The sequence below is a fragment of the Eucyclogobius newberryi genome, unplaced genomic scaffold, assembly GCF_026437365.1.
Source record: "Eucyclogobius newberryi isolate DKJ021-1_F unplaced genomic scaffold, fEucNew1.0.hap1 SCAF_18, whole genome shotgun sequence".
Taxonomy (NCBI): domain Eukaryota; kingdom Metazoa; phylum Chordata; class Actinopteri; order Gobiiformes; family Gobiidae; genus Eucyclogobius; species Eucyclogobius newberryi.
The window spans coordinates 34697559-34710698 of record NW_027315812.1 but is presented as its reverse complement, the minus strand read 5'-3'; the positions used below and the strand labels follow the sequence as shown (position 1 = coordinate 34710698).

The window sequence follows — 13140 nt, the reverse complement described above, 5'->3', positions numbered from 1 at the left end:
CTAAGTAGTAGTAATAGAGTAAAGAATACAGTGCAAACAAAACCATTCAACAATAAGATCATTTCACAGAGTCCAGATTCTGAGCCAAATACACCCTCACACATTTAAAAAGACCACGTTTGATTATTGAATATGCAAATGAGGCCTAGGTGAAAGAAATAGCCTGGACTGTGATCTAAAGCTGAGGCTGAGCGGTTTAGCTGTGTGATCCAGGCTCAGGTGGGCTGCTGGTGGAATAACCCTGTGATGCCTCCAGAGGGTGCTAGAGTCTCCTTTCCTTGAGAGGAGTGAGCGAGCTGAGCAAAAGTTGGTGGCTGGAAAAAGGGTCCTTCACTTTAGATTGTGTGTTGCAGTTCTAAAAGACGGGCACAGAATTATGAAGGACAGAGACTAATAGTTGGGTTATTTGGTTGTCTCAAAGGTTCTTGAGATGAGATAAGATCAGCAGGGGAAGCCCTCATTTCTGTCTGTTTAGGAGACAATTGGAATGTAAACTATGGTCAAATTTGGGAAAGGGGCTTTAAAACCCTGGTCCATCTGTTGATGCTTCCTACTTCAGTCCTGTTAGCATAGAATAAAAATATACAATAAATATATAGAAATTGATTAACAGATATTAATTAAACGCTAAGCTTGAGGTAGGTCTTGAGCCTGTTCTTGAAAACCTGAATGTTCTATGCGCCCCTGAGGTCCTCAAGCAGGCTGTTCCATATATGAGGGCTATAGAACTGGAGCCTCGCTGTGAGTGTGTGTCCTAACTTTGGGAACTACTTGGAGCCTGTGAACTGCAGAAACCGCGAGGGTTCAAGCAGTTCTGAAAGATCAGAATTCCCGAGACCAATAAGACATTAAAAACCTGTAAAATAACCTTAAACTCGATCCTTAAACACACGGTAAGCCAATGCAGTGATTTTAAAAATACCAGTGTGATGTGAAATAGACTTTTTGGGAGACCAGAGGGCAGGCCATTACAATAGTCTATACAACTTGTGATAAAAGCATGTATCATTTAAAATATTTTTTATATAATAGTAGTCTTAAGCAGAGCATAGTGCTCAAGCTGCCATACTTCCCCCATAGTTGCTCCTAGGGCAGCGGAGCTGAAACTGTAGGTTTATATTTTTGTTCCTAACTGGCCTGACCATAAGTCATTTAAAGAGGAACGTTTTAAGCCTGGTCTTAAATGAAGAGACTGTGTCGGCCTCTTTAACATGGACAGGAGCTCTACCTCCTACTGTGCTTTTAGAGACTCTTGGCACCACCAGAAGGCTCTACCTCCTACTGTGCTTTTAGAGACTCTTGGAGAGAATGTCTTTGAGGAGCTTGGAATGGGGTCTAGGACACAAGTTGAGCTTTTAGAGGACATAAGGGCAGAAGTTCTCTCTCTTGATCAACAGCTGAACATTTCTAAAGTCACTGATGGATTTATATGTGACACTAGTTTTACAGTTTGGGCTTGTTCAGGGCGAAAAGTGGGAGTCATTGTATCTCATTTATCTCTGATTGTTTTTATTTTATTGTTAAAAATAGGAGGAAATCATCAGAGCTGAGAGAAGCTGGGAGTGAGGGCTCTACTGCTGTGACAGTTTGTTACCATGGCTACATTGCTGAAAAGAAATCTAGTGTTACTTTTGTTGACTATTACATTTGAATAGTATCTGGTTTGGGCGTGTTTTGGCCTAATGACCTTCTGTTTTAACGGAGCTGCAGCATCAAGAGCAGACTTCAGAGAGTTCATGGTCAAGTCGACAGATCGGTCACTTCCACTGGACTAAAGCTGTTCTCAGCACGATCACATGACATAAGATAAGATAAGATAAGATAAGATATTCCTTTATTGTCCCGCATGGGGAAATTTCATTGGTGCAACGCAGGTAGATCCAGAAGAACAGATCACTTATAGGAAGTCTGAAAAACACTTTCAGTAGAAGATCTCCTATAAATAAAAAACTCCATGCATGATCACACGACATGATCACACGACATGATCACACGACATGATCACATGACATGATCACATGACATGATCACATGACATGATCTCATGACATGATCACATGACATGATCACATGACATGATCTCATGACATGATCACATGACATGATCACATGACATGATCACATGACATGATCACATGACAGGATCACATGACATGATCACATGACATGATCACATGACATGATCACATGACATGATCACATGACATGATCACATGACAGGATTACACGACATGATCTCATGACATGATCACGTGACATGATCTCATGACATGATCTCATGACATGATCTCATGACATGATCTCATGACATGATCACATGACATGATCACATGACATGATCTCATGACATGATCACATGACAGGATCACATGACATGATCACATGACATGTCACTGAATATTGGCTCTATTATTTCTTTGAACTTTGATATAGATTTTTGGGATTTTGTCCTTTTCATTATAACTTTATTCTGGGGCTGATGAACTTTAAGAATAAACTGAATAAATTAGGAAATAATCTGACAATATAGGGTTTTGAGGGTCTCCAGGACAGACGGCCTCAATCAAAATGCTCCGGTGCAACAGATCAAAAAAAGGGATAAAAAGGACAGACATTACTTGTCACACACACTGTGTGCAATTAAAGTGTGAAATGTAATTTAAAATGAGTAAAAAAGGTCAATTGCTAGTGGTAAAAAATGGGCTCTTTGTTACACACCTTAACGCCAAAACAAGTTCCTATGTTTAATGACAATAAACCTATTCTGATCTGATTCTGATTCACTTTAAGTTCTAAAACATAAGATGCCAAAGTAAATGCACAAGAGCAAGTTTAAGGAAACAAGAACAATACAAAGAATGTCTAATATCTATTTGAAGCTAAACCATAACAGAGTTTCCCTCCCTTGTCCTAACCTGAGCTCCTGTCTGTCCTCAGGTATTGGTAAGAATGTTATCTGTGACCGCACAGCCACGCCTCTGGACGCCTTCAGGATGATGTCAGCAGCGCAGTACTACCCCAAACTGCTAAGCATCATGGGAAACGTGCTTCGTTTCCTGCCCGCCTTCGTGCGCATGAAGGAACTGCTGGAGGAGGGATACGTGGGCGAGCTGCTGGTGTGCGAGGCGCAGGTGGGTGTTCTGTTCAGATGCAGGGCCCAAACTATATATTATGGGTTCCGGCTTCATTTTGAGAACTTTTGCCCAATGGTGCCAATGTTTAATTTTCAAACACTTTTGACAACACTACTTCATGTAGTGCTAGTGAAATACGACTGTTGCAAAAGCTATCCTCTTTATCAGAGGATAGTGCTCAAGCTGCCATACTTCCCCCATAGTTGCTCCTAGGGCAGCGGAGCTGAAACTGTAGCTTTATGTTTCTGTTCCTAACTGGTCTGACCATAAGTCATTTCAAAGAGGAACGTTTTAAGCCTGGACTTAAATGAAGAGACTGTGTCGGCCTCTTTAACATGGACAGGAGCTCTACCTCCTACTGTGCTTTTAGAGACTCTTGGCACCACCATAAGGCTCTACCTCCTACTGTGCATTTAGAGACTCTTAGGACCACCAGAAGGCTCTACCTCCTACTGTGCTTTTAGAGACTCTTGGGACCACCAGAAGGCTCTCCCTCCTACTGTGCATTTAGAGACTCTTGGGATACCTCCCACTGTGCTTTTAGAGACTCTTGGGCCCACCAGAAGGCTCTACCTCCTACTGTGCTTTTAGAGATTCTTGGCACCACCAGAAGGCTCTACCTCCTACTGTGCTTTTAGAGATTCTTGGCACCACCAGAAGGCTCTACCTCCTACTGTGCTTTTAGAGACTCTTGGGATCACCATAAGGCTCTACCTCCTACTGTGCTTTTAGAGACTCTTGGGACCACCAGAAGGCTCTACACCTCCTACTGTGTTTTTAGAGACTCTTGGGACCACCAGAAGGCTCTACCTCCTACTGTGCTTTTAGAGACTCTTGGGACCACCAGAAGGCTCTACCTCCTACTGTGCTTTTAGAGACTCTTGGGACCACCAGAAGGCAAGGCAAGGCAAGTTTATTTGAATTGCCTTGTGTATGAAATGTGGTCTGCAAAATGCTTCACAGAACAAAACAGTTTAAGACATAAAAGAGTGCAAAGTGAGTCATATGCACACTGACAACATTATTTTGTGAAAAGTGACAATTGGCACACCCATTGGTCAATTTGCTCAATAAAGTACATCTTATCATATGTGTACAATGTACGGATTGTCATTTCAAAGCCATGGTCCCCACCAATGCACAAATGGCGTGCTGTGAATGGGAGTAAATGGGAGAGAGGGGGGGCAGATCAGAGCCTCGAGCCGATTGCACCACCAGGTCATAAACCTGGTCTTAAGCTACGTCCGAAAGTTAAAACCAACTTATAGTTATGACCAGTGCACCAGAAGTACCAGGTGTAACATTTACACTCAGTGTGGAGCAGAACAGCGTGCGATAGACAGAACAGCGTGCGATAGACAGAACAGCGTGCGATAGACAGAACAGCGTGCGATAGACAGAACAGCGTGCGATAGACAGAACAGCGTGCGATAGACAGAACATCGTGCGATAGACAGAACATCGTGCGATAGACAGAACAGCGTGCGATAGACAGAACATGTTCCCCGCACTCTCCCGTGCACTTTCCGTGCTCCTGCTGCAGCCCCGTTCACGCTCCGAAACTAGACAGAAGTTCCTCTGCCATTTGCGGAAGTTCGCAAACAGCAACTAAACACTTCTTGTGACACTTACAAAATAAAGGCCTCTGCATTTTCCAGATACAGAAGCAACTTTATTGTGTTTAAGGTTCAATTCAATTCAATTTATTTTTGTGACGCCCAAAATCACAACAGCAGTTGTCTCGGAGGGCGAAGGTCTGACAGCGACATTAATAACGCTGTGCAAATTACAAATAGAGACAAACAGAGTCATTGTCACAAATATGTTCGCTTTTTCATCTGTTTGCTTGATTTGCAAATTTGCATAAAACAGATTTATCACTCCTTTGGATAATTTAGACTATTAAATTAGAGAATCTATGATGCTTCCAGGCAACAAGCTCAGAAGACTGTTTTCCTGTGAACGCGCATGCTGTAGCTGCGCCTGGTCTTCAGTTGAGCGGGTGCACTCGGCCCATTCATAGCGTAGCTAAGTAGCTAAGTCCAATGAAAGGATTTGGACCAACTTAACTTATGACCAGTTGGTGTACTTGGCCCCTGGGCAGTAGTCAGGCGAGGAGAAAGCCATGCCAGGGCGGTCGGGTTTCAATGGTCAACGCGCGGGAAGGAGGTCGCGCAGGTGGTGGGAGCTATCATCGCTGCTTACAGCTTTCATTTTATTTATTCTTATAATCTTGATTTTATTTTTCAACTGAAACATGGCTTGACAAAAACACAGAAAATGTAGTAGAATCTGCTCCACCCAACTTTAAATTTGAAACTGAAACACGAGAAAAAAAAAAGGGTGGAGGCGTCTGCAAGGCAAGGCAAGTTCATTTGTAGAGCACAATTCATACACAAGGCAATTCAAAGTGCTTCACACAACAGGAAAAATGCATTCAAATCAGAAAGGAAAATTGTTCCCACTGGTTGGTTTTTGGGGTGTTTTCATCATTTGAGAGCAGCAGTGTAAGACGGTCTTCTGTCGCTGAGCTTCTGCCCGCTCTGTCACAAATGAAGTGTTAAGATTCAAGGCAGATAGACTGTGTGTGTCTCAGAGACTGTGTGTGTCGCAGAGACTGTGTGTGTTGCAGAGAGTTCATCTAGACTGTCACGACAGTTCTTAAAGACCTCCTTATCTGTGCACTCAAAGCACTCTTGGAGGGCCTGGATGGAGTCTTCTGTCCACAGCTTTACCTCCTTAGACTCCACCTTGTCCTTCCTCAACACCGTTTTGTATGTCACAAGTGGGTGAATAAAGTTGTGGTCTTCAAGGCCGAGCGGGGGAAGTGGCAAGGTCAACGGGACGTATATACGGAAAAAGTATAAGGACTTTGGGGGGGCTGGGGGTAGGTAACTTAAACATGCAGGAATTAATATAAATACTACTTTGAGCAAATTACAGTAATGATGAGGAAACACTGTAACAAGGATAAACAATAATCAGTGCGTTTTGCTTAATATATCTTCTTTAACATCAATGCTCTAATCCTCTGTGTGTCTCCAGGTGCACAGTGGCAGCCTGCTGGGTAAGAAGTACAACTGGAGTTGTGACGACCTGATGGGCGGCGGTGGCCTGCACTCGGTGGGCAGCTACATCATTGACCTGCTCACCTTCCTGACTGGCCAGCGCGCCATCAAGGTCCACGGCTTCCTTAAGACCTTCGTGAAGCAAACCGCCCACATCCACGGCATCCGCCAAATCACCAGCGACGACTTCTGTACCTTCCAAATGGTGCTGGAGGGCGGGGCCTGTTGCACAGTTACCCTAAACTTCAACGTCCCGGGAGAGTTCCGTCAAGAGGTGATCATTGTCGGGACAATCGGACGGCTAACGGTAACTGGCACGGACTTGTACGGCCAGAAGAATGTCGGGGTGCCAGAACGTTTGCTCCAAGACTCCACGTCGCTGGAAAAATCCTCGCTACCGGAGAAGGCGTTTAGTGACATTCCAACGCCGTATCTGATTGGGACAATTCGGATGATTCAAGCAGTGAGGGAGGCATTCCAGGATCAGGATGACCGCAGGACGTGGGACGGAAGGCCTCTCACCATGGCAGCCACATTTGAAGACTGTTTGTATGCTCTGTGCGTGGTGGACACCATCAAGAAGTCCAACCAGAGCGGAGAGTGGCAGAGCATCGCGGTGATGACGGAGGAGCCAGAAGTCAGCCCAGCGTACCTGATCAGTGAGGCCATGAGGCGCAGTCGCATGTCCCTCTATTGTTAGCACCTGACTGGACGGTAAACGTTAGAAAGGGATGTAGAGGGTTTTGGGGAGATAATGGGAGTTAACAAAGTTCATGCACTGGTTTAATTGAATAACAATGCACTGCAAAAATGTCAACTGTCTGACAATACCATAATGAAAAAGAGCTTGGCTTTAGACTGCATTAAATAAAGGTGCACTATGTAGCTTTTCTGGTGGATGGTCCGCCACCTGCTCATCTCCATGGGGATGATATTGCTTTGCCTGGAATGTTCCACAATATGGCGTTAAACCTATCTATCTTCATGGAGAGAAGCAGGTGACATCGTAGACATAATTATACTGCGTTCTTTTGGTCGGGATGATGCAACACTGGTCAAAAGCTGCTGCTCAGAATCAGGATCAGAATCAGAAAAGGTTTATTGCCCTTGCTAATGAACAGAATTCACAAACACAGGAACTTGCTTTGGTGATTCGGTGCAAAATAAAACATCCATCCATCCATCCATCCATTTTCTACCGCTTGTTCCCTTTTGGGGTCGCGGGTGACTGGAGCCTATCCCAGTGACTTTGGGCCTTAGGCAGGGTACATCCTGGACAGTGGCCAACTTGTCGCAGGGCCAAAATAAAACAATGAACAAATTATGGTTAAATTGTAGTTAATAGTGTTAGAAAGTGATCATGAGTCCAACAGCAGAGGGAAAGAAACTGTTCTTGTGGAGGGAGGTTCTGGTCCTGATGTACCGTAGCCTCTGGCCTGAGGGGAGTGGCCTCCTGCCTGAGGGGTGTGACCCCCTGAGGGGTGTGGCCTCCTGCCTGAGGGGAGTGGCCTCCTTCCTGAGAGGAGTGGCCTCCTGCCTGAGGGGAGTGGCCTCCTGAGGGGAGTAGCCTCTCGTCCCAGAGTCCTGGAGACGTACAGGTCCTGCAGAGGTGGAAGTCTGCAGCAGATCACCTTCTCAGCAGAGGGCGCTGTAGTCTCTGTTTGTCCCTGGCTGTGGCTCCAGCGTACCACACAGTGATGGAGGAGGTGATGGAGGAGGTGATGGAGGAGGTGATGGAGGAGGTGAGGATGGACTCAATGATGGCCGTGTAGAACTGCACCATCATTTGCACTGTCAGCTTGTCTTTCCTCAGCTGCTGCAGGAAGTACATCCTCTGCTGGTTCTTCTTGATGAGGAGCTGATGGTGGCTCCTCCCACTTGAGGTCCTGGTGATGGTGGCTCCTCCCACTTGAGGTCCTGGGTGGTGCCGAGGATAAGATAAGATAACCTCTATTTGTCCCACAATGAGGAATGGAATTTGCTCATCCACAGATTAGGTACAGAATTACAGGAAGCTGAAGGAGTCCTCAGTGGAGATGGGGGAGTCTGTGATGGTGAGGGGGGGCTGTGACTTTCCTGAAGTCCACCATCATCTCCACTGTCTTCTGGGTGTTGAGCTACAGGCTGTTGCCGGAGTGATACCGTTTGGTCCAGCAGCTTTTCGGGGGATGGATTTCCAAAATAGTCTGTTTAAATCACTGCTGTGAAGATGGAACAAATTTCGAATTTAGCTGTTTTTTGACTAAACGTTAATAATACATTTAGGGGTTTTCTGTCAATCGTCCGTATCAAGAGCAACAGATTTGGGCCGGACCCAAAACTATTAGGTATCTAATAGTTTTGGTTTAAAAAATTAGTTTTTTAAACTTTAGCTAGCTAAGTAAAAATGCTTTCAACTTCCTACATGATAGTAAGTTATATATATTTTACCAATATGTTTGTATAAAAATATTAAAAGATACTAAAAGTGTGATTAGGAGCGGTAAAAAGCATATGGGAAAATAGAATTCTCAACAGTCCCAGCCACAGTACCTCTGCTTGGCCACAGTTACTCATCACCCCGTCACCACCACAACCAGAAGATTACACAAAAAACATTTGTCTTCCTTTCCTGCATTAGTCCTTGAAATTTACTAGGTGTTTTTTAGGAAATCCAGATCATAAATGCAGAGAAATCAGGCCTGGCTTTATTCACACATGACACAATGCCATGTAAATGTGCAGGTTGGTATGTGTAACTATGGCTTTAGTGACACTAAACCTTTTACAAGAAATAAACTTGTCCTATACTTTAAAGGACACATATAAATCAAAATTGTTTTTTTTTAGCTTTTTTCCCTGTTTTACCATTGTTCTCTAATCAGAAACACTTGGGATAGCATTTAGCTTAATTCAAGCTAGGTTGATAAATCCTGGTTAGCCTGAGGCCCAAAGTCACAGAGATAGGCCCAGTCACCCGCGACCCCATATGGGAACAAGGGGTAGAAAATGAATGAATTGTTAGAAAAGCCTCTCCCCTCCGACCATCAATAACATTCCTGAATCTTCTTGATCTGTGACGTGGCTCTGAGTATCTTGTGCTGTTAATAGGTCAATACATCATCTCGAGACTCATTCTGAGTATTTATCCCATCTAATCTCGATCAGTGCAACTCTATGGCTACTAGCATCGCTGTGAAAACATCCCAGTTGTTTATTATAAACCTGTGTAATTCCCTCTGCTGCCAGTAGATGGCACCAAAACTCTGTTAGTCTCGGGGGAAACAGCAAAAGTCTAAACTAAATTTTGTTGAGTTGCCGAACTAAAATGTACTCAAGAGTATCTTTAAAGGCACATAATACAAATAAGGCATAATAGTTGTCCTTTAATAGGTGGATTGACAATTCATTTTGTGAAGGAACATTTGATTTGACGTACGTAGCTCTCTATTGTAAGAAAGAAGAAGAATCTCACGTCCATGAACGTCTATGACACAACCAGGCCATGTTACAGGTCACATTCGCTTACTCTAATATTGCAAGTTTTTCCAGATATTTGAGCTGTAAAAACTTCTGTAACCCTAACCCTAATACATCCATAAGTTTAATGCCATAGTATAGAGAAAAACAGAAAAAGTAAAGTTACATAGTGCACCTTTAAACATACACCCTAATACAGTTTTTGATATACTCTTTATAGTATTGTATAGAGAATAGTGTGTGTGTGTGTGTGTGTGTGTGTGTATGTGTGTGTGTGTGTGTGTGTGTGTGTGTATGTGTGTGTGTGTGTGTGTGTGTGTGTGTGTGTGTATGTGTGTGTGTGTGTGTGTGTGTGTGTGTGTGTGTTTGTATGTGTGTGTGTGTGTGTGTGTGTGTGTGTGTGTGTTTGTATGTGTGTGTGTGTGTGTGTGTGTGTGTGTATGCGGTGGAAGTATCCATCTCTTTCCTGTGACTGCTGTGTGTTTACATATTTACATGTAGAGGAGAGATGATGGGAGGGGCTCAGGTCGTACGAAAAATGATTAATTATTATATATAATATATCATATGTAAAATCGATAATTTTGAAAATAACTTCTGTGGTGTAAATATAAAATTGTAAGAATAAATGTATTGTAAGAGTAAATGTATGTTTTCCATCATAAATGCTTTCATTGTTTTACAGTATGTATAAATATTGCTAAATTTGCTCATATTTGGGACGTGTAAAAAAAAAATTCTTCAAAAATCTAGTATTTGATCAAACTAGATCAAATTTCACCTACTTTTTGGGACTTTAATAGATCAGGCTTGGAATTAGATATCAACCAATCCTTCTGTGTCTTGCCTTTACATTTGTTTTACTTTATTCTTCTTAAGAATGAATGTATTTATTTTGAAATATAGATTTCCAGTACGGATGCAGGTAAAGAAGAGCACATGCGTGTGGTATTTGCATGTTCTCTCTACATCATATTCACCAAATGTGGATATTAGAATTCACTGTCTCTTGGCCTCTTATTTCTGCATTGCCAGATCAATCTAATTAGTTACACAGTAAAAATAGTGTCACAATATTTCAAGGTAAGTATTCCTTTGGATCAGAAAATGTAAAAGAACATCCCTGGCCCCGCCCTCTGGCCCCGCCCCTTGGCCCCACCCCCTGGCCATACTTGGACACGTTCTCTCTCCATTGTACCATGTGTGCTGAAGTACAGTATCTGTGTATGACCTACTGCATAATAATGTACATAGGAAACGTAAGTCTGTGTGCTTGTGTTGTAGTCTGGAACATGTCCTGTGCTGTCCTTTGAATTAAAGGTGCTTAGGAATATTATCAATGTCAGGGTGTTTTTTTTTAATATGATGGATTAGATGAAGCATCGCTTCATATCTGCCGACTTTGCTTGAAAAAAACAGTTGACTCTTGAAATCCTAAGCTTTAAATCTAAAATAAACTACACATTTAGAAACTGAAACAATTTTGTGTGGTCAGAAATAAAAAATACAGAAAAAAAAATACATTTTAACATTTCAAAATGTAATCATGTAATAATAATAATGTAATATTTTAAAATGTGATTTAATCAATTTTGTACACTGATTACAATTGGAAATACAAGTTTACAGATTGAACATTTGAATCTCATTTGGACCCATGCAGCACATTGCCATTGTCTTCACATGACCGGATGTGGTGTCTGAGGGGGGCTGGTGCTGGTCACTTTTGGACCACTCGCTGGTTGGATAGTCAGTCGGCACAAAGGCCACTGCAAAGTCCAGGAAGAGCCTGGCGCACTCTCCCACCGAGTTCAAAACTTACCTTTGGTCAAGTTTTGTCTGGGGCAATTAGTTTTGCGAGTAACGTACCCTAGGGGAGTGTTGACGAGAGAGTCGTTAAAGATACAAAAGCGCCGCACAAAGGGTGGAGACATCGACAAGAGAGTCGTGGTAAAAGATACATACGCATGACACAAAATGGGGCCAGTGGGACTGTAATATAGGCGACTCATTTCGTAAAAACTAAATGAGATGTAAGATTCAGCAAAAGGAAAATGGAATAAAAAAGGGGCAGCCACGTTTTATTTTTTATTATTGCCCCAACAAACTGAATAGAGCCCCTTTTTTGCCCCCTTTTTGTGGCACACAATGCATTCACGCCCCTCTCACCTATCAATCACTCACTCAATCAATCAATCAATCAATCAATCAAACTTTATTTATAGAGCCCTTCACAACACTTAAAGTGACCAAAGTGCTTAACAATACAATCAAGGAGATACAAAACATAAAACTAAATAAGAAAATAAACTGTACTAAATAAAGTGCCATTACATTACATAGAGTTAAAAGCCAGTCTGAATAAATTTGTTTTTAGCCTAGATTTAAAAAGGTTAAAATCTGTGATGGTGCGCATGTCGGGGCGGAGTTTGTTCCAGAGTCTGGGGCCAGCGACAGAGAAAGCTCGATCACCCCAGTGCTTGAGTCTGGCTCTGGGGACGTCCAGCAGATGCTGACCTGTCGACCTTAGAGCCCTGCTTGGGTTTCGGACAGACAGGAGCTCAGCTAAATAAGATGGGCCATTTAAAGCTTTAAAAACAAAAAGTAACATTTTTAAATCAATTCTAAAAGCAACAGGAAGCCAATGGAGAGAAAAAAGAACCGGGGGAATGTGCTGACGTCTGGGTGTGTTGGTTAAAAAACGCGCTGCAGCGTTCTGTACAAGTTGAAGGCGGCTGAGGGCGACTGGGAGACACCGACATAAAGTGCATTGCAATAGTCGATTCTTGAGCTGATAAAAGCATGAATCGTCCTTTCAAGGTCGATGCGATTTACTTTAGACCAGTGGTCCCCAAACTTTTTGACTCGAGGGCCACATTGGGTTCTAAAATTTGGCCGAGGGGCGGGGCCAGGAAAATATGGTGTGTTTGTGTGAATTAATGAATTACTATAAATGACACGCAAGATTTGACCTGTAACTTGTAACAAAGCAACAAATACATTAAATAATGATTAATTATCTACTGTCTTCTACTGTCCACAAGAGTCTTCTACTGTCCACAAGAGTCTTCTACTGTCCACAAGAGGCTTCTACTGTCCACAAGAGGCTTCTACTGTCCACAAGAGGCTTCTACTGTCCACAAGAGTCTTCTACTGTCCACAAGAGGCTTCTACTGTCCACAAGAGTCTTCTACTGTCCACAAGAGGCTTCTACTGTCCACAAGCGTCTTCTACTGTCCACAAGAGTCTTCTACTGTCCACAAGAGTCTTCTACTGTCCACAAGAGTCTTCTACTGTCCACAAGAGTCTTCTACTGTCCACAAGAGTCTTCTACTGTCCACAAGAGGCTTCTACTGTCCACAAGAGTCTTCTACTGTCCACAAGAGTCTTCTACTGTCCACAAGAGGCTTCTACTGTCCACAAGCGTCTTCTACTGTCCACAAGAGTCTTCTACTGTCCACAAGCGTCTTCTACTGTCC

The 13140-nt window shown here is 43.0% G+C and overlaps 1 protein-coding gene across 1 annotated transcript in view; it reads left to right on the top strand.

Annotated features, from left to right (window-relative positions):
* Positions 1-10951, top strand: part of gfod1 (glucose-fructose oxidoreductase domain containing 1) — a 37611-nt gene extending 26660 nt beyond the window's left edge. The window contains exons 3-4 of the mRNA XM_072451241.1: positions 2938-3131; positions 6180-10951. Coding sequence (XP_072307342.1) covers positions 2938-3131; positions 6180-6902 — 917 coding nt within the window. The 3' untranslated portion in view covers positions 6903-10951. The remainder of the gene's footprint in view (positions 1-2937; positions 3132-6179) is intronic.
* The last annotated feature ends 2189 nt before the right edge of the window (positions 10952-13140 follow it).